The sequence below is a fragment of the Musca vetustissima genome, unplaced genomic scaffold, assembly GCF_032173495.1.
Source record: "Musca vetustissima isolate MV318-11 ecotype Yass unplaced genomic scaffold, APGP_CSIRO_Mvet_v1 utg29509, whole genome shotgun sequence".
Classification (NCBI taxonomy): domain Eukaryota; kingdom Metazoa; phylum Arthropoda; class Insecta; order Diptera; family Muscidae; genus Musca; species Musca vetustissima.
In genome coordinates this window covers 170,308-192,204 of record NW_026883678.1, presented here as the reverse complement: position 1 = coordinate 192,204, position 21,897 = coordinate 170,308, and the positions used below count along the sequence as shown (strand labels likewise).

The following is a 21,897-nucleotide window of genomic DNA, read 5'->3' as shown; positions in this document are numbered from 1 at the left end:
ACATTTTTCTGAAGGATTATCGCGTTTGTAGGAGTGGATTTCTTTTAATATTTTCCTGAAGAATTATCCCACCTCAAAGCGTAGATTTTTAAAATATTTTCTGACGGGCTAGCCGAGCTAAAGGCGTGAATTTTTTTAAATAAGTTTCAAAAGGCCTATCAGAGCTCTATATTTATATATTTTTATATTTTTTTTGAATGACTATCAGGGCTGTAGGCGCAGATGTATTTATTTTTTAAAGGACTAGGTGTGGATTTTTTAGAAATATTTTTCTCAAGGGATACAAAGCTCTAGGCGTAGATTTTTTAAGAATATTATTCTCAAGGAATATCAAACATCTAGACGTGTATTTAAAATCTCTAGGCGTGGATTTTTTCAGGAATATTTTTCTCAAGGAATATATGAAAGCTGGATTTTTTAGGAATATTTTGCTCAAGGGATATCAAAGCTCTAGGCGTTGATTTTTTAGGAATATTTTTTTTTCCAGGATTGTTACACCTCTCTAGGATTTTATAATAACAGGTTTATCCGAGCTAGAGGCCTGAATTTTTTTAAATATTATTCTGAATTTTTGTTAACGGATATTCTTTATGAACGGCAATTGGAGCTCTAGTCGTGGATTTTTAAGGATATTTTTCCCATGGGTTATCAGAGCTCTAGGCGTTTTATTGTATTTTTATTAAGGACTATCAAAGATCTTGGCGTGAAGTTTTAAGACTATTTTTTTAAAAATTTGTTTCTCAGGGAGTATCAAAGCTCTAGGCGTGTATTTTTTTTAGGAATATTTTTCTCAAGGAATATCAAACCTATAGGCCTGGATTTTTTATTTTCCGACTTCCAGGTATGATTTTCTAACATATTTTTCTGAAAGACTATCGCTTCTCTAAACCTGGATTTTTAATACTATTTTTATCGCTTCTCTAAATCAGGATTTTTAAAATATTTTTTTTGGATTTCTGGTACATAAACGTTGCTGTTTATGAACATTTACTTACTATCAATGTTCGCAATTTTAAGAGGTCAAGTTTCACGCTATTGGCCAGCTTCAAGTTAAAACACCTATTCTTATCCTCTACATAAAAATCTATGAGCGGTTAATAGAAAAATTTTAACAACAACTTATAATTTTGTGTTTTTCACAACAAAACTTTAAGAGGGGGAGGGCTTTCAAAGAAGTAAAAGGGAGGAGCGCAATGCTGGAAAACATATCCCACAGAGAAATTCTGTACAAGTATGTATGTCGCCTGCGTTTGCTTTTCATTATTGTAATACATTTTGTAGTTTGGGTACAAAGTTGCACTTTGCCACATGCCGTTCTCTAACTGAAAGGGTTTATAGTTTGGATGAAAAACTTATTTTGCCCTCCTCCTATTTCTTTACGTTTTTCCACACAATTCATTCACCTGGCTGTTGAGTGTTTATTGCATTATTCTGTTGTGTATTTAAAAGGCAGCCATGGAGCAAAAGAGCTGGGAGGGGAGAGGGAGTAAATCTGCAATAAAGCTTGGTGTAAAACCATTCGTCCTGTTATTTAAAACCAAATCGAAAGGAATACAGAAAAATGGAAAAATAAAACGAAATTTACTTTATGATGTGTACTTCTTAGAATTTAGTGGGGGATGGGGTGGTCTTGTGAATATGGCACTAAGAAATTGGAACACTTTTTTGGAAATGTTTTTTTTTCTTTTTGGTTACATCAATTAATATTATATAGCTGAGTGGTATAAGGGGGTGGTTATTTTGCACTTAAGTTCCATTTAGTATTTTATACAAACCACAATTGTTGTGAATGGATATTTTTACTTAACTGGAATTTATTTTAACAAAATTGTTGGTTCTTTTTTGGCGGGGGCCACTAGCACAAAAATTAAGTTAAAAATTCAAGTGGAATTTAGGACTAAGCCAAAATTTACTTTTTTACAAAATATGAAAAAGCTTTGGAAATTTGTATCAACCGAATGAAACCTAACACCTGGAAAACAAGTATTTAATGTACAGTGGAACCTTTGATAAATTGCGGCTCCCTCAAAATTCCTATTAATTATTCTCACTATAAAGCCAATTCTCATTTTATCATGTGAGATATCCACCACACGTTGTCAATTGTATCCCAAGTAGCAGATGGGTTCCACTGTATTTTTCCTGTTTTGGAGGTTAATACGGTTTCAGGTTTCTATGTGTACAAAGTTGCTATTCCACGTTTGTTTGGTTTTTCATAGAAATATTTTTTTTGGGGTTTTATTTTGCTGCAAGGTTTTAATTTAAATCTAATATTTGTTTCCAAAATTTTTAGTCAAAAACCACACACACACTGACATACACTCGAGTATATGTATTTAATTGAAAAGTAATGCTGCTGGTCGGCTATAGGAACCAGCTGGAGGTTACAAATTATAAACCAAAAACTCAGCTTTGCTTGTAAATAATGAACTAACATGAAGAGCAGCAAACGCTCTTGGGCGAAACAAATGCTTATGCCACAACATGTTGCCATAAGCAACAGATTTTGTAGAGATGTGGAATTAAAAAAAGAAAAAATACAGTGGTTTGAACATAGGATGAATAGAGAATATTTTTACGGAGGGCTATCAGAGCTCTAGGCTTGGATTTTTATGAATATTTTTCAAGGACCATCAAAAAGCTCTAGGAATATTTTTTTTTAAATATTTTTATCAAATATTTTTCCAAAGGACTATCAGAGCTCTAGGCGTGGATTTTTAAAGAATATTTTTCTCAAGGACTATCAGAGCTCTAGGCGTGGATTTTGTAAGAAAAATGTTCTCAAGGACTATCAGAGCTCTAGGCGTGGATTTGGTAAGAAAAATGTTCTCAAGGACTATCAGAGCTCTAGGCGTGGATTTTGTAAAAAAAAATGTTCTGAAGGACTATCAGAGCTCTAGGCGTGGATTTTGTAAAAAAATGTTCTGAAGGACTATCAGAGCTCTAGGCGTGGATTTTGTAAAAAAAAATGTTCTGAAGGACTATCAGAGCTCTAGGCGTGGATTTTGTAAAAAAAATGTTCTCAGGGACTAACAAAGTTCTTGAAGTGGATTTTTTTAGAATATTATTCTCAAGGACTATCGAAGCTCTAGGCGTGTTTTTTTAAAGAATATTTTTCTCAAGGACTATAGAAGCTCTAGGCGTGGAATATATTGTGAATATTTTTCTCAAGGACTATCGAAGCTTTAGGCGTGAAATATTTTGTGAATATTTTTCTCAGGGACTATCGAAGCTCTGTGAGTTTTTAAGATGTTTTTTTTTTACAAAATTATACAAATATTAGGTGTTATATTTTTAAAATATTTTTTGAAGGACCATTTTAGATAATTTATTTTCAATTTCTGTGAATACCTTTCGCCCACACTGCATTCATTGTATCTGGAGGGAAAAGCTCACAGCTGGGCGAAGAGCGCTAGTTACATCAGCAGCAACATTCCAATGTGTTTATAGGGCCACAACAGCGTATAAAATGTTTTAGCCATTGAAATGACCTTTTACACAGTAGATGGGCTGATGACGAGATGCTGCTGTTCTTGTTGTTGTTGGCAGTGGATGCATTGTAAGTATTTTTAATTAAAAACAAAAAATAACAACAACGACAACAGCAGCAGCTACAGTAATAGCAAGCAACATCAATAGGCAACAGTCGAACAATCATTGCTTTCTGATGGTGACCGCCGCATAGTTACTGACAGTTACTTGGTTGCTCGGTCTAAATTGATGCTGATGTGCAGAACCCAACAAAAAATTGACAGAGCTCCCTGCATCCCGTGTTATTTTTTTGGCAACCAAACATTGTAGAATCTTAACCACTTGGCCGGAAGTAATTTGCAAACACATCCGTTTTTATTTTAAGCCACTTTCGAAAAATGCGATAAAGTTTCCGGAATAGTTTTTTTGTAGTTCTAGTTCTGTTTTTTTTTTAGTTTTGGTTAGCAAGACAAGTGGAGCATAGCAAAAGATGGCTAAGAACATTTGTAAATATGTGTTTTTCTTCTCATGTCCATACTGAACTACCCACCCTTAGAAGCACAAAATAATTAAGTTCTGCATTATTGAAGACAATGATCTGGGCCGGGAGATGGGTCTCACAAGAAAACGTATTAAATGGTAAAGAATAAAATATTAAAAAGTTAAATTACTGTCATGAAACAAAATTTTATGAAATTAATAAAATTGTTTCTAAAAATAAACATAGACCTTATTAAAATACAGTCGAGCTGTGAACATACCTGAGTATTCCGGTAGTCCTTATAAAAATATTCTTAAAAATCCTGGAGAGCCGATAGTCCTTACAAAAATATTCTTGAAAAATCTCCGCTTTGAATTGTGACACAAAGGACTATTATATTCTTAAAAAATCGATGCCTAGGGACCACAATTCTTTTCTGATAATACTGCTAAAACTAGTCTTTGGAACAATATTTTTAAAAATCTACGCCTTGAGCTCTGATATTTTTTTGGAAAAATATGTTTAAAAAATCCACGCCTTGAGCTCTGATAGTTCTTTGGAAAAATATGTTTAAAAAATCCACACCTTGAGCTCTGATAGTTCTTTGGAAAAATATGTTTAAAAAATCCACGCCTTGAGCTCTGATAGTTCTTTGGAAAAATGTGTTTAAAACATCCACGCCTTGAGCTCTGATAGTTCTTTGGAAAAATATGTTTAAAAAATCCACGCCTTGAGCTCTGATAGTTCTTTGGAAAATATGTTTAAAAAATCCACGCCTTGAGCTCTGATAGTCATTTGGAAAAATATTTTTAAAAAATCCACGCATTGAGCTCTGATAGTCCTTTGGAAAAATATTTTTAAAAAATCCACGCATTGAGCTCTACTTCTCCATTAAAAATTTCTTTTTTAAAAAATCCACGCCTTGAGCTCTGATAGTCATTTGGAAAAATATTTTAAAAAAATCCACGCCTTGAGTTCTGATAGTCATTTGGAAAAATATTTTAAAAAATCCATGCCTTGAGTTCTGATAGTCATTTGGAAAAATATTTTAAAAAATCCATGCCTTGAGTTCTGAGTCATTATTTAAAAAAAAAACCCCCTTGAGTTCTGATAGGCCTTTGAAAAAATATTTTTAAAAAATCCGCGCCTTGAGCTCTGATAGTCCTTTGGAAAAATATTTTTAAAAAATCCACGCCTTGAGCTCTGATAGTCGTTTGGAAAAATATTTAAAAAAATCCACGCCTTGAGTTCTGATAGTTCTTTGGAAAAATATTTTTAAAAAATCCACACCTTGAGCTCTGATAGTCCTTTGGAAAAATATTTTTAAAAAATCCACGCATTGAGCTCTGATAGTTCTTTGGAAAAATATTTAAAAAAATCCACGCCTTGAGTCTCTGATAGTTCTTTGGAAAAATATTTTTAAAAAATCCACACATTGAACTCTGATAGTTCTTTGGAAAAATATTTTTAAAAAATCCACGCCTTGAGTTCTGATAGTCCTTTGGAAAAATATTTTTAAAAAATTCACGCCTTGAGCTCTAAGAGACCTAATAAAAATATTTAAAAATATCCACGAGTGGATTTCTCATAGTCCGTTTAAAAACATTCTTAAACAATTCCGGGAGTAGGGTTCTCTTATTGTCATAGTCACTTAATGGCCACTATAAAGGGTTAAAAGAAGACACTGTCATTTTCCATTGTCCATTTCTCCCCATGGCGCCAATGTGTAACAAAAATCCTCTTATTTCTAATGAAAGAAACAATTTGTTGTTGTGTGCTTTGTTTCTTTCGGAAAAAATTAATTGATTCTGATTACATGGCAGAGATTGTCGAGTAGCGGAAAGTTCTTAAAAATCCATCCAACCATGCCATAAAGCTCTCGAAATTCTGTTTTATGGAACTGCGTGTAGCAGGGTGTACTTATCAATCATAAAAGCCTTTGACAGGAATACTTCAGCGAGCGTAACAATTTTTAAGTGTTATTTTAAATTGTTTTCAGGATTTTTAATGTTTATTAATAATTCATGACGAAATATAAAACAACAAAACGGAATGAACGAACGAACGAGAGAGCGGAACATAAAACTGACTTTATTAATTGGCAATTTGATGTGGGGATAATGAAGAGTGAGGGGGAAGTGCCTGAGTGAGATTGATGAAGTGTTTGTTTTTCGGGCATGTTTTATGGTTTTCATTATTACTTACATATAAAAAATTAACACGAAGTCGGATAACTAGGGAAGGAGGTGGGTGGATGAGGAAAGAAACGAAATAATTAACCATTTTTGCTTATATAAACGGAGAGATTAACAAGGAAGAGTAGTAGTATATGAAATAGAGAAGGGCCTTGCCAGGATCAAAATTAATGTTTCGAAAAATAAAAATGGAATATTAGAAAATAATTAGTATTTGTTGAATATAAAAAATTTTTGAGATGGTACTTCTGAGGATCTCATATCGTATTATTTTGTTTGGTGAAAGTATATATGAGAGAATATGAGACTTTTCTTACTTACCTTGAATTACACAAGTCACTTGATGTTTTCTGATAAGCCATAAGACCTAAAAAAAAAATAAAATAACATATTACTACATATAAAAAATATTTATTTTAATTTAAAAAATATTCAAGCCAAACTATTAAAAAAAAAAGAAAATAAAAAGTCCAATGGTCATTTATATCAATTACAATAAATGAAATAAATTGTTAAAAATGTTATCAAAAAATATCAATTATTTTTTAATGAATAAATATTGTTATTCCCAAAATTGTAATAAACTTCCCACCAAATGTTATATTAATATGTCAGTAGGATCAATACTAATATTATAAAACTGATTTTGACAACTTCACTAATTAGTTTTCCTTGTACTTTTTTTCGACGAATACAATTTTGTTTTCATATGAGAAAAGAATCCGAAATATGTTGTAATTTGTTCCATATTATATGAAAATGTTCCATTTTGTGCAAAAAAAAAAAAAAAAAAAACTTTATCCTTACCCAAACCCCGTATTTATGTTAATGACATTCTTCGAATTCGTATAGACAATAATTGAAATGGCAACCATGGTAGCAGGAATAAGTTGCAAATAGCCAAGAGGATAAAAAGCAAGAAAGAATGAAACCCAACATTTCATGACCAGGCAACATAATCATATTGAAAAAGTTTATCATCGCATAATGAGGTATCAAATCCAATAAGGAAGGATATATTTTGGAAAGAGATGACAAAAAAAAACCCATAAGGCATATTTGGCCATATTTGGCCATTGAACAAAATTAAAAAAAAAACATTTAATAGAGAATATGCAAAGTGTATGTTATTGAGAGGATTATAAAATGAAATCATTTGATTTTAAGGAGTATATTATATCGAAGAGGGACACAGTTATTATCCCTCAAATATTTAATATTATGTATTTTATTGAAAGTTTCAAAATTCACGCCTAGAGGTCTGATAGTCCTCCAGAAAAATTAGCCTGTTCTTGATGTTATGTTTTTAAAAAATCTGAAATAGTCCTTCAGAAAAATGTTCATAAAATCCAATTCAAGAGCCCTAATAGTCCATGAAAAAAATATTCTTTAAAAATCCATGCCCAGAGCCCTAATAGTCCTTAACAAAAAATATTCGTAAAATACAATTCTAGAGCTCTGATGGTCTACGAAAAAAATATTCATAAAAATCTTCAAATTTATCTTGGATAGTCTTTGGAAAAATATTATTTAAAAATTCACACATATAGGTCTTTGAAAAAACCCAAGCATAGACCTCCGATAGTCTATGAAAATACCTAAAAATCTACGCCTAGAGCTTTGAAAGTCCTTTGGATGAATATTCTTAAAAATCCTTGCCAAGAGCTCTGAAAGCCTTTCAGGAAAATATTCTTAAAAAATCTAGTGCTCTAATAGTTTTTGAGAAAAATATTCTAAAAAATCCATGCCCAGACCACTGAAAGCCCTTGAGAAAATTATCTTAAAATTTTCAGGCCTAGAGCTCTAATAGCCCTTCACAAAAATATTCGTAATATGGTCTGATGGAAAAAAATTTTATTTAAAAATTCCCGCATATAGATTTTTGAGAAAAAACCCAAGGCATACACTTCCAATAGTCTATTAAAAAATCTACGCCGAGAGCTTCGGAAGTCACTTAGAAGAATATTCTTAAAAGTCCATGCCAAGAGCATTGAAATGCATTGAGAAAACTATTCTTAAAAAAATCTACGTCTAGAGCTCTTAAAGTCCTTCGAAAATATTTTTGAAAAATCCACCTATAGCGTAGATAATGCTTCCAATAATAATCTTATCCACGCATAGAGTTCTGATAATATTCAAAAAATATATTCTGATAACCTTCATAAAATTACTATAAAAATCCCACGCATAGAACTCTGAGAGTTCTTCATAAAAGAATTTGAAACAAAACCCACGCATAAAGCTTTGATAATGCTTCTAAAAATATAAAAAAACCCTGGGAGATCTGATAGTCATTTCGAAAATATTTGCAAAAATCCACGCCTATAGCTCTGATAGTTGTTTCGAAAAATATTCCTTAAAAATCCACGCCTATAGCTCTGATAGTTGTTTCGAAAAATATTCCTTAAAAATCCACGCCTATAGCCCTGATAGTTGTTTCGAAAAATATTCCTTAAAAATCCACGCCTATAGCTCTGATAGTTGTTTCGAAAAATATTCCCTAAAAATCCACGCCTATAGCTCTGATAGTTGTTTCGAAAAATATTCCCTAAAAATCCACGCCTATAGCTCTGATAGTTGTTTCGAAAAATATTCCTTAAAAATCCACGCCTATAGCTCTGATAGTTGTTTCGAAAAATATTCCTTAAAAATCCACGCCTATAGCTCTGATAGTTGTTTCGAAAAATATTCCTTAAAAATCCACGCCTATAGCTCCGAGAAACTTTTCGAAAAATATTCCTTAAAAATCCACGCCTATAGCTCCGAGAAACTTTTCGAAAAATATTCCTTAAAAATCCACGCCTATAGCTCTGATAGTCCTTTCGAAATATATTTTTAAAAATCCACGCTTGGAACTCTGATAGTCCTTGCGAATAATATTATCGTTAGGTCTGATAGCCATTTCGAAAAAAATTCATTAAAAATACACGCCTATAGAGCTATAGCGAATCAGTATAGCCCTCTGCCGAAAAAATAATGGATTTCTTTTTCCCCAAACTAATAGTTTTAAAAATCCTTAAGCTCTGACAAAGCTTATACAGATATGATTTTTAAAAAATTATTTTAAAAATTCCCGATTTAAGTTCTGATAGTTTTTTCTTTTTTAAATCGACACAGTTTTCGGAATTTGATACAAAAATTTAGAAATTCGGCAAAAAATTGTTTTCTTTCCATTCTTCCCACCAGGATCATATTACTCGACCTCACCGAATTTAATATTCTCGCCACTCTCTCTCTCCCTCTGTATAAAACAAAAATGCATTCAAGAGAGAAAAATTCTATTAGCGACTTTATTATTATTTTGAAAGGCTGCCATACAATCCAAAAGAAAAAATCCCGCCCGCAACAGGCAATGTAAGTGTGGCAAGTAACGAAAAAAACAAAACTTGAACTGGAAGACGACAACAAAAGTAACTGTAAAGAAGCTAAAAGGGAAACTTAATAAATGCAATTTCCACAACGTTTTCCATTTTCATTCCTTTTTTTTTTGAAATCACAACACGTAACACCCAAACTACTATACGGTGGTTATGGCTAGCTGGTAGTTGGTACTGTTGGATTATGCCAAAAGGAGAATAGGAGTAAGGAGAATAGGGGAGCAAGAAGAAATGCAAATAAAACCGAACAAAAGACTTGAATCCTTAAAAGCAAAATTCACTTGTTTCCAGATCCCTCTCGCAGTGCGTAGGGGAGGCCATCACCAACATTAACTGGGAACCAGCTACGCAAGTTCATTTGTGTTATGAATACGGGGGAGTTGTTCTGTAATGGTAACCGAGGAAAAATTCCAAGCTTTTCTTGTTTTCCCTCGAATTTGAAAGAAAGAAAAAAAAAACATTTGCGTTTTTTGTCAACTTCCGTTTTGAATTTGAATGCGAAGCAGAAAAAAATGAACGAATTCCATATTCCTGCGTCAATGGCAATGCGTTGAGCTGAATAAAAAAACGGAAATTGAAACGTATTTCCCATTTTTTTCAATATAAGTTGTGGTTATATTTTTTCAGTGGGGGTAAGCCATGATTTTACATTTTCTTAATTAGTTTCTATTTCAAACACAGCAAAAAAAATAATAATAATTTCTTTCTTTCTTTTTTTCTATTACAGGTGGGCCAATTATCATGGCTAGCAATGCGCTATTGCGATTACGATCACAACAACAACAACTGGTATCATCATCACAATCCGGATACAACAGTAATGAATCGTCGTCCAGCAGCCCTAATGAATTAAAATCCTATTCAAAATTATATCCCTCCAAGAAGCGGCAACAGCAGCAGCATCATTCGTCAACAACTTCCTTGCCTAGCAGCAACAACATCCAACAACGTCCCACCACCTCCACCATTAAATTGCGACCTCAACACAATTGCAACAAAAACAACAACATCGTGGCTAAAAGTCATTTGAAAACCATTTCAAGGCAAAAACATCGGGAGCATCGTTTAATTAAGCCCACCCTCAACAAAAACAACAACATTACCACGACCAGCAGCACCACCATCACGTCGCCTAAGACCTGGAAGTGGCGATCTCCACCACTTCGTTTAGGCGGTTTTGATTCGATAGCGATTTGGTTGCAAGTCTTATTGTTCATTGTTTATGGCCTTAACAATGTGGCTAACGGCGAAGGAAATGTTGGTAAGTTTTATGACAGATTTTTTTACAGCAAAAATATAAAAAAAAAAATCCGGGAAAAGTTTTTAAAGTTGCAAAGGAGGATGTGAATTGAGAAAAATATCTGATGGATCACAGAGCTTTTCTTTATAGAACCAAGAGCCCTTCTAGACTCCAAGGGACTTCTCAGTAACTGATGATTTGTTCTCTAGAAAAAAGGACTTCTCAATCACTGAGGATTTTTTTACTCTACAGAAATAAAGGACACCACCTTTTTATAAAAAGAGGTATTCTCAGTCATTGAGGATTTTTTTTCTATAGAAAAAAGGACTTCTCAGTAGCTGAAGAATTTTTTTCTATAGAAAGGACAATAACTGAGGAATTTTTTTCTAATGAAAAAAGGACTGCTTAGTAACTGAGGAATTTTTTTTATAGAAAACATAACTCCTCAGTATCTGAGGATTTTTTTCTATAGAAAAAGTACTCCTCAGTAAATGAGGAATTTCTTTCTATAGAAAAAAGGACTCATCAGTAACTGAGAAATGTTTTTCTATAGAAAAAAGGACTCATCAGTAACTGAGGATTTTTTGTCTATAGAAAAAAGGACTCCTATGTAGCTCAGGAATATTTTCTAGAGAAAAAAGGATTCCTCAGTAACTGAGGATTTTTTATATAGAAAAATGTAGTCCCCAGTAAATGAGAATTTGTTCCTATACATAAAAAAAACTCCTCCGAAACTAAGGAATTTTCCCTATAGAAAAAAGTAGTACTCAGTAACTGAATATTTTTTTCTAAAGAAAAAAACAACTTCTTTGTCACTGAGGAATATTTTCCACGGAAGAACGGACTCCTCATTAACTGAGGATTTTTTCTATAGAAAACAGACACCCTATTAACTGATGAATTTTTTCTATAGAACAGAGGACTCCTCAGTCACTGGAGATTTTTTTATAGAAAAAGGAGTCCTCAGTAACTAAGCAATTTTTTCCAGTAGAAAAAAGGACTTCCCAGTCACTGAGGAACTACTTTTTACAAAAAAGGACTCATCAATCACCAAGGATTTTTTCTATAGAAAAAAGGACTCCTTTTCCACTGAGGATGTTTTTCTTTAGAAAAAAGGACTACTCTGCCACTGGTAAATTTTTGTATAAAAAAAATTAGTCCTCAGTAAATGAGAATTTTTTTCTATAGAAAAAAGTAGTCGTAGACGAATTTTTTTTTCTATAGGAGAAAGTAGTTCCCAGTAACTGAGGACTTTTTTCTATAGGAAAAAAATTGGGCCTCAGTAATTAAGGATTTTTTCTATAGGCAAAATTAGGCCTCAGTAACAGAGAAATTTTTTCTATAAAAAAAGTAGTCCTCTGTAAAAGAGGAATATTTAGAAGGACTAATTCTTCTATAGAAAAATATTCCTCTTCTATTCTGTAAATGAGACTTTTTTTTTCGATAGAAAAAAGGACTCCAGAGTATATAAGGAATTGTTTTCTATGAGGATTTTATTCTATAGTAAAAAGGACTCCTTAGTCACTGAGAATTTCTTTGTTGAAAAAACTGCGGACTGCTAAGTCACTGAGAATTTTTTTATAGGACTCATCAGTAACTGCATTTTTTTCTATAGAAAAAGTAGTCGTCAGTAACTGAGGAATTAAAAAAAAATAGTTCTCGGTTCCTCAGAAACTGAGGAATTTTCTTCTATAGAAAGAAGACATCTCCTCAGAAACTTAATTATTCAGTTTTTTTTTTTAAAGAGTTCTTCAATTTCTGATCTTATCCCAGAGCAGCTCTTCATTGAAATTTTTTAAGAATGTCCCCCAAAAACTTTCCCAAATTTGAAAAATCTGTATCGCCAATTAATTCTAGATTGAAAACTTTATTTATCAACAACAAGAAAATTCATTTATGGTGAAGGACTTAAAATCCGCAAACCAACAACACATGCACAATGTTTCTTTTGGCATTGACTTTGTCGAATTGCATTGCTTTGCACCAATGATGGTGATGATGAAGTTGTAGTGAGGTCATATACGCCGAGGACGAAGAAGTCCATGGTCATTGGATTGTGTGAAATACTTAAAAAAGCAGATTAAAATTTTGTAAATCAATTTTAATAAACTAATTGAATTGGCATTCATACATATATATGAAAGTTTTTATTGTGTTTGTTTGCACAAAGTATATAGAAAGAGAAGTACAAGGTGCGGGGAAGCGAATTGGAAAACAATTAAACTAGAAGCATCATAATAAACTTATTGAACATTTTAAAACAAACAAATATATTTAATAATATTTATATAAAGAATTTTAGAAATTTGCTGCAATTCTTTCATAATTCAATTGACCACAATTTGCAATTACATACAAGATTTTCAATTTGTCAAACCACAAATATTTTGATGCAGGGGAATCTTCATTTCATTGGCAAAGAAAAAATAAACTGTAAAGTTTTTTTTTTTTTTTTTTTTGTAGAACAGAGTTAAGAAAAAAATATACAAAGGGCATATTCTGAAGAAAACTTGAACTTTTCAAAAAAAGGACTCCTCAGTCACTAAGAAATAACTTGAAACAAACTCATCAGCTAGTGGTTATGTTATGACTCTTTCCTATAGAAAAGGAGGGTTTTTTCAAGAGAAGAAAGCTATTCAAGCTACTAAGATTTTGTTTTGCCAACAAAATTGCGCACACACTCACACTGAGGAATTTGCTTGAAAAGGGAAGTTATTTCAAATAAAAATTTTCCACAAGGATTTTTTTCTTTAGAAAAGAGTAGTACTTAGTTACTGAGGATTTTTGTTCTATAGAATAAAGTTATGCCCAGTTATTGAGGAGATAGAAAATAGTAGTCCTCAATTATTGAAGGTTTTTTTCCTATAAAAAAATTAGTCGTCAGTTACTGATGATTTTAGTTATTGAGGAACAATTTTTTATAGAAAAAATGTAGTCAGTTAATGAGAATTGTTTTCTACAGAAAAAAGGTAGTTCTCAGTAATTGAGGTTTTTTTACTACAGAAAAAAGTATTTCCCGGTTATTGAGGATTTTTTTACTACAGAAAAAGGTAGTTTTCGGTTATTCAGATTTTTTTTCTATAGAAAAAAGGAGTCGCGAATAACTTAAGAATATTTTTCTATAGAAAAAGATAGTCCTTAGACACTGAAGAATTTTTTCGGACGAATCTATTGAGATTTTTTTTATAGAAAAAAATGTAGTCCTCAGATACTAGGAAAATTCTACTGAAGAACTTTTTCTATAGAAAAATTCCTCAGTAACTGTAGAAAAAAATTCCTCAGTTACTGAGGACTACCTTTTTCTATAGAAAAAATTCCTCAGTTACTAAGGACTACTTTTTTCTATAGAAAAATATTCCTCTGTTACAGAGGACTACTATTTTCTATAGAAAAAAAATCCTCAGTTACTGAGGACTACTTTTTTCTATATAAAAAAATTCCTCAGTTACTGAGGACAACTTTAATCTATAGAAAAAAAAACTAAGTTACTGAGGACTACTTTTTTTCCTATAGAAAAAAATACCTCAGTTACTGAGGACTACTTTTTTTATTGTCTGAGTCTAGAAAAAAATTCCTATTTACTGTGGATTTTTTCTATAGAAAAAATTAGTCCTCAGTTAATGAGTATTTTTTACAACAGAAAAATATATTCCTCTGTTACTGAGGATTTTTTTTCTATAGAAAAACTTTGTTCCCAGTTACTGAGGATTTTTTCTGTAGAAAAAAGTAGTCCGCATTTACTGTGGATTACTGAGGATTTTTTTTCTATAGAGAAAATAGTCCTCAGTTACTGGGGTTTTTTTCTTTGGAAGAAAATAATAGTATTTACTCGATTACTGAGGAATTTTTCTATAGAAAAAAATGTAGTTCTCGATTACTGAGGAATTTTTGTTTTCTATAGAGAAAGTGGTTTTTAGTTACTGAGGATATGTTCTATAAAAAATTTGTCTTCAGTTACTGAAGAATAGTTTATCGTTCCGATACTGTAACAGCCAATTACGTACAATTCTGGTTTTTCCGTTCAGGAATTTTTAATGTTAAAGATGCACTTTGCACAGGTAGGCAGTTCTTCGAAAATGTCGATAAAATCGGAAAAATGATCAAAATTGACCGGCATGTAAGCATGTTAGTAACATCGCCCAGAAGGTAAAAATCTACCATAAAACTGTTTTAAACCATTGTTCAATTGACCAGAAACGGCCAGAATTGGCCAACAGGAGTGGTGTCGCGTTCTATCAGGACAACGCTAGGACACACACACACTCGCCAGAAACTTCGGATGCCTGGTTGGGCAGTTTTAATGGATCAGCCATAAAGTCCGGACTTGGCACTAAGCGATTCTCATCTTTTTCTTGCATTGCAAAATTTGATAAAAAATTGGTATCTAGGGAGGATTGTGAAAATCGACTACTAGAGTTTTTTTTTTTCTTGAAATTAGATAGCAGGACTTCTATGAGAGAGGCATTATGAAGTTACCTTTAAAATGTCAAAAAATCATTCACATTTCGATTCAGGTGCATAATTTGGCCCAAATCGGACATGTTAAATAGTTCATAAAAAAATATTGGATTTATTTTTTCCCCAACATAATATTAAATTCATTTCATAAATATTTTCAGACCAAAATTTATTATAAAAGTTCTAAGAGTGCCTACAAACCATTTCTAAGCAATCAATTTCAATTACTTTAGAAATATTGATAGGATTATAAATTTATAAAATGCAATTAAATTAATTTGAATTCAATTCTTACAGTTTTATTTGAATTCATAGAACAAAAACTGAATTGAAGGAAATGTGGGAGGAAATCGAATCAATTAGTTCAGTAGAAAGACGTCGAGACTGCCTTAGTTGCAATGTCAATTATCTCAATATATTGAAATGTTAGAAAATCTGAGCAGGTTTTTTTTTTATATTTTTAAAAACTTTTGTGTGGGAGGTTATATTGTCTTCTACAAGTCCATCTTTTGTTGATAGAATACCTTTGTGTAATTTTTATCTGTAGAGCTGCTTAGAAATGCCTTTCCGAAATTTTGATTTTTTTAAAGAATAACCTAATCAACGAATGAATATTTTCTAAAGAAAATGTTTATGTTTTTCATGAATATTTCCTGTAGAATTTTTTTTTGGATCTGAATATACTTCCATATTTTGTGGTATGACATAACCTACACCACTGTTTTACTTTATATAAAATATTAATTTGAATACAATAAAAATTCATAAATAGTTTCTCAATATTTAATATAGTCAATAAATATTTCGTTTTTCTACATTATTGAAAATATAAACATTCACAGTTATGTATATTCATATTTATAAACCTCCTTCATATTCAAATTCTTATTTGCACATATATTTACAAAAATATGTAAACAAAAAGTTTTTAATTAAATTGTAAATAAAAATGTGAATACAACAATTATAACAAAAGGAATGAAGAATAATAAATAGAAATACAGTAGAACCTTTAATCGAATAGAAACATATTTGAAACTTACGAATATTAAAACCATACCAACTAATGCCATCTATATATTTACCTTCCCCAATAAGTTATAGTCATTCATTCGGCTTCACTTGTATCCAATTTGTATAAAACCTTAAATTTGTTGTTGTTGTTGTTATTTACTGTTAATAAAATTATCTATTGAATGTCCATCAGTAGTAATTGAGTCTCCCATCGTCCCAATATCGTTTACAAATAAATAAATTTCACTCTCTAGTCCGAAATTACAAAATTGTGCATTGAGGCTGTCTTAAATTTTGTAGAATATTGTGTTTACTCAGGTATAAATGCAATTTGATCATCGTCATGATGATGGATATATGTCAAAAGACAAACACATACATTGCGATATATTTACCTGGGTTTGAGTTGACTTATATGATGTACAAGTGGGTATACATATGCATATTGCGCAAAATGAATACCTATACATATGAATGTATTATACATCCATCCTTTGACAAGAATGGTGATATCTGACTGTTATGGGTAAAAATTGCAAAAATTCCTTAACCACTCAAAGGCATATTTTTGATATTAGGGTGGGTATACAAAGAGGAAGACGTGAAAGGTTTTCTAAATTTAATTGAACACGAAGGGAATAAAAAAAATGTTTCAAATAGTATCGAAGGTCATCTACATATTTTTATAATATCTATTGTTATTGTTACGTGTCTATCTTATCTCGTGCCGCATAAGATAGACACGTTCCGGGTTGCTTAGGGGGGCATAAACTCTCAGGTCGATCCAAACACTGTCAACACTAGTCCAAGCCCTTTATGGTCGTAGGTGTTACTTCTTGAACATCACCTAATAAACATCTCCCACCTCCAAAAATGTTTTCCTATGATGACATATGCACCTATGACAATGTATGTATGTATATGGCTCCTATGATGCAATATTTATTTGTATAGCTTAGCTATGATGTTCATCCATTTTTATTGATTGCAACATGGTAAAGGGTAAAAAGAAATTAACACCAAAGGCTAAATTACAATAAACCCACATGTACATTACTCACACATACTATAGGGAGCCCGCCCTTGGGAATAGATATGCTTTATGGTTGATTTGAAATTTACTCTGCACAGTGGTCATTCAATTTAGTTTGGGATTGTCCGATTTTAAGCAAACTTTACACAACCTATAATCGTTATTAATCATAAATTTAGACCAAGTCCGAAGATGGGACCCATTGGTCCACTCCTTCTAGTATCTACCTCACAAATAATTGAAATTGTCACTATTTATAAATTCAATACCAAATATTTTATAAACTTAAAAATCTTTCATAAAAGCATATGCATTATATAAAGAGAATAATAACACCATAGTCTTAGGGTATGTATTGGTCACTGATACCGACTGACACTTTTATACTTGTATTTATAAAAAATCAGGAGGTTAATTTTTTCAATAAAAAATCTGAGTACTAGAAAGTGCTTTTAATAGGAATAAAACGTCTTCAGCAAGTGGAGTGTCCTCTCTACAAAAATATTCAATTTTTTAGAAAAAAAATTCTGCAAGCAAGGAGATCTTTCTTCTATACAAATAAAAAATCTTTGGAAGAAAATCCTGAATTACGGAAGAGTTCTTTATAACAATTACTTAGAGGCAATATTGTTAACACAATAAACTCCCCAGTAAAAAAAGACTGTGGACTTCTTGAGCAATTGAGGAATTCGATTTTTGTAAAAAAATAAACCTTAATAGCTTTACTGAAAAGAATGGGAAAGTATTCAACAGCTTGGAACTCATTTCTATAGGAAAAAACATAAAGCATTACTTTAAAGACAAACACATAAATGGCGTCCAACGTGTGGCATGCAATAAGACCCGGGAACGGAAGGTAATAAATACTCAAAAAGTGAATGGCGCGAAATTTAGTCAATCAAATAATAAATACTTTTTTCATTTTGATGTGGAGCGAAATATAAATGGCGCCCAACGTTGCGTAGTAAAAAAACACATGCTCAATAAACTAAGCAGTATCCCTAAACCAAATATGAATGGGTGTTTGCTAATGTAAGACAATATTTTTACTATTTAACATCAAAAAGTTGAATGGCGCCCAACGTAGTAAGGGGGAGACTAACAAATCCTCAGCAGTACATATGAAAAATAAAACATAAATCATTACTTTTAGGACAAAAACCATAAATGGCGCCCAAATTGTGGCATTATACCATAAAACCTGGAAGCCAAATCCACCAATGAGCTAGCTGTATCCATGAGCAAATTTCTCCGGAAAGCATATATAAATGTGTGTTTGCTAATATCCGACAATATTTTTACCCTTTGACAACAAAAAGGTGAATGGCGCCCAAATAAGTAAGGGGATTTTTTTTTTTTTTTGATCTGGAGCGCAATATAAATGGCGCCCAACGTTGCTTAGAGAAAAGCTCATGCTCAATAATCTAAACCGCAACCAGAAGTAAAATAAGAAAAGAAAACTCACCGGGCATCATTTGCGAATGTAAGGCAATTTTTTACTATTTAACATCAAAGAATGGCGCCCAAAGTAGTAAGGGAGAAGACTAACAAATCATTACCAACAAATTTTAATGGGAGCGAAATGTATCCATTTTTCTTGCAATCATGTTTAAATGACAATCAACTTTGCAAGTATTTTATTTTGATCTGCACCAAAATAAAAATGGCGCCCAATAATCCACAATCTAAGCTGTATCCATAAGAAAAATTCCTCCATCCCTCCAAATCCATAAGGAAAATCGGCAGGTAACATACCTAAATGGGTGTTTGTAAGGCAATATTATTTACTCTTTAACGCCCAACGTGGCTCATTTGCCAATAATGAAGTTCAGATGGCAAAAATATTAAACAACAATCAATTGGACAATTTTTCTGTTTTGTTTCGAAAATGTGACAGGACCACTTTTTCGTAAAAAATAAACCTTTATAGCCAAAGAATCCTTAACTTTATTGAAAAAAAAATTTTTTTTTCAGTAACTGGGGACCTTTCATTGGGCATTTTTTTCGGAGAGTTTTTTCTATAGCAAATATGACAATTTTTTTGCAAAAGCAAATATTATACATTATTGGATATATCCCTCTGTTATCGACAAAATGAGAAGCCCTCTTTCTATAGAAAATAAATCCTTAGTAATTAAATACAATTTCTAGATATGTCTATAAGAAAAATATTATCATTGTATAGAAAACTCAAAATTCTTCATAACTATAGAATTAATTTTCCTATGGAAAAAAATGTTCAAAAAAAATGCTCATTTCGTGAGAATTATAAATCAATACTTGTCGTATTGATTTACTGCCATACTTGTATATACATATTTCATGGAATTATTGAAAATATCCCCAGTGTATTTTAGGCATTCTTCTCTTGAGGACTCTTTCAAGTATCCACTTGTAACATGAAACGTTGCACAGTCCTCAGGTATTATCATTGACATCGACATGATGTTGTTTCACAAGCATACCAATGGCATTTATCCTGCTGATGGGTATCCTTACCCGTGACTTCTTACATGACAGTTATATGACTAGTAAACCTATAAGTGAGCCATGTGAGCAATAGCAACATCAGATTCCACCCCTTCTTACTGCTTGACATTGTTAAGTGAAACATTGTTCTTTGCCAAGTTCCACAAAACTGTTGCTGCTGCTGCTATGAAAACCAAAAAATATTTCAATAATAACAGAAAATATTGGTTGTAGTACAATGTTCGGCAGGTGAATGATTTGAAAAACTGGTAAAACTTTGGGATGCTCGAATTGTTGATTGTTATGTTGAAGTATTCCCCACCGAGTGCATATGTATGGATGTGTGTCTGACTGAGGCTGATGAAAGTTATGGCAACCTTACAGGTACAAACATTTGTAAATGCCCTGCACAACAAGTATTACTCGTCATGTTTTTTTGGTTACAATAACTTTTTTTTTGCTACAATACATATTTACATGCCAAGGGGATCTGACAGTTATCTCGTAGGAGATTGCGAAAGACAAATATCTGATATTTATTGATTTGCCACACATATCCCAAAGTAAATGTATACTTTTGTGTTGTTGTTCTATTTACTTTTTCCTTGAAAACTAAAACAATTCATATGGCGTCCTATATGTTTTTTTTTCAAGGGGGAGAATTCTGCATAAATATTTGGGGGTGTATTAAAAACAAAAATATATACTCTATATATTCATGGAAAGTAATGCCTGTCATATGAAAAATGTTGGGATTTTTAGAGACCAAATTTTCAAGGTTTAAGGTTTAAATGACGTGTAACGTGGCGTAGAATTTTTTTATGGAAAATTTTCACGGGTATTTTTTTGCAGCAACACATTATTTTTTAATCTTTAACATAAAACAGCCAATGTCGATCAATCAAGTCTACGTGGAAAAATTTTTAAATTACAATCAATTGGGTAATTTTTGTAATTTTATCTGAGATGAAAGTATTAATGGCGCCCAACGTTACTTAGCGAATAATCGCATGGTCAATAATAACCAAAATAGGAAAATGTTCCGGGCAATATATCTGGATGAGTGTTTGCTAATGTAGGACAGTATTTTTACGCTTTAACATAAAAAATGTGAATGACGCCCAACGTAGTAAGGGAAGAGACTTAAAAATCTTCAACAGCCTGGAACTCATTTCTATAGGAAAAATAGAACATGAAGTATTACTTTAAATTCGATTCTTTTCTCTTTCGAGTCGAGTTTAATGATCGAAGTTTTGAAATGAAAAGGAAAGCCATGTGGCTTTACAACGATCGTATGTTGATAAATTGTATTTATGTCGCATATCTAAACGAGTGTTTCCAAATATAAGACAATATTTTTACTCTTTAAAATCGACAAGGAGAATGGCGCCCAACGTATTAAGGAAGGAGACTAAAAAATCCTCAGCAGCCTGGAACTCATTTCTATAGGAAAAACAAAACATTCAGCATTACTTAAAAAAAAACATATATGGCGCCCAACGTGGGGCATTATGCGATGAAACCTAGGAACCGAAGCCAATAGTTTCCGAAAAAGTGGCAATCAACTTTGCATTTTTTATTTTGATCTGATTTGTATACCCTTCACCACACTGTGGTACAGGGTATTATGTCTATGTGCATATGTTTGTAACAGGCAAAAATAATCGAGATAGACCCATGTCTTCCTTTGGAGAATATGCATAGAATCACTTTCTAAGTCCATGTTAAACTGTAAACAAAGTACAGGTCGCATTTATGATCCGAATTGGATGAAATTTGGCACAGCTAATTTGTTTGGCCCAAGGAAGAACCCCATTGAAATTGGGAAAAATCGGTTCAGCTATAGATATAGCTCCCATATATATTTTCATCCGATTTTAGGTAAATGGTCCCTATATATCCTTCGATTTGCACGAAATTTGGCATAGCGTACTGAAATAAGTCTAGAATGTGTGCAAAGTTTCTTTAAAATCGGTTCAGATTTAGATATAGCTCTCATATATATCTTTTCATCCGATTTAAGGTAATTGGTGCATCAAAGACTCTATATATCTTTGGATTTGCACGAAATTTGGCATAGCGTACTGAATTGCGTCCATAATATTGTGTGCTAAGTTTCATGAAAATCGGTTCGGATTTAGATAAAGCTCCCATATATT

General features: G+C 32.1%; 1 protein-coding gene across 1 annotated transcript in view; it reads left to right on the top strand.

Moving 5' to 3' along the window:
- Positions 1-10,583: 10,583 nt before the first annotated feature.
- Positions 10,584-21,897, top strand: part of LOC133330611 (receptor-type tyrosine-protein phosphatase N2) — a gene marked incomplete at its 5' end in the record, with an annotated part of 86,636 nt that continues 75,322 nt past the window's right edge. The window contains one exon of the mRNA XM_061539052.1: positions 10,584-10,785. Coding sequence (XP_061395036.1) covers positions 10,584-10,785 — 202 coding nt within the window. The remainder of the gene's footprint in view (positions 10,786-21,897) is intronic.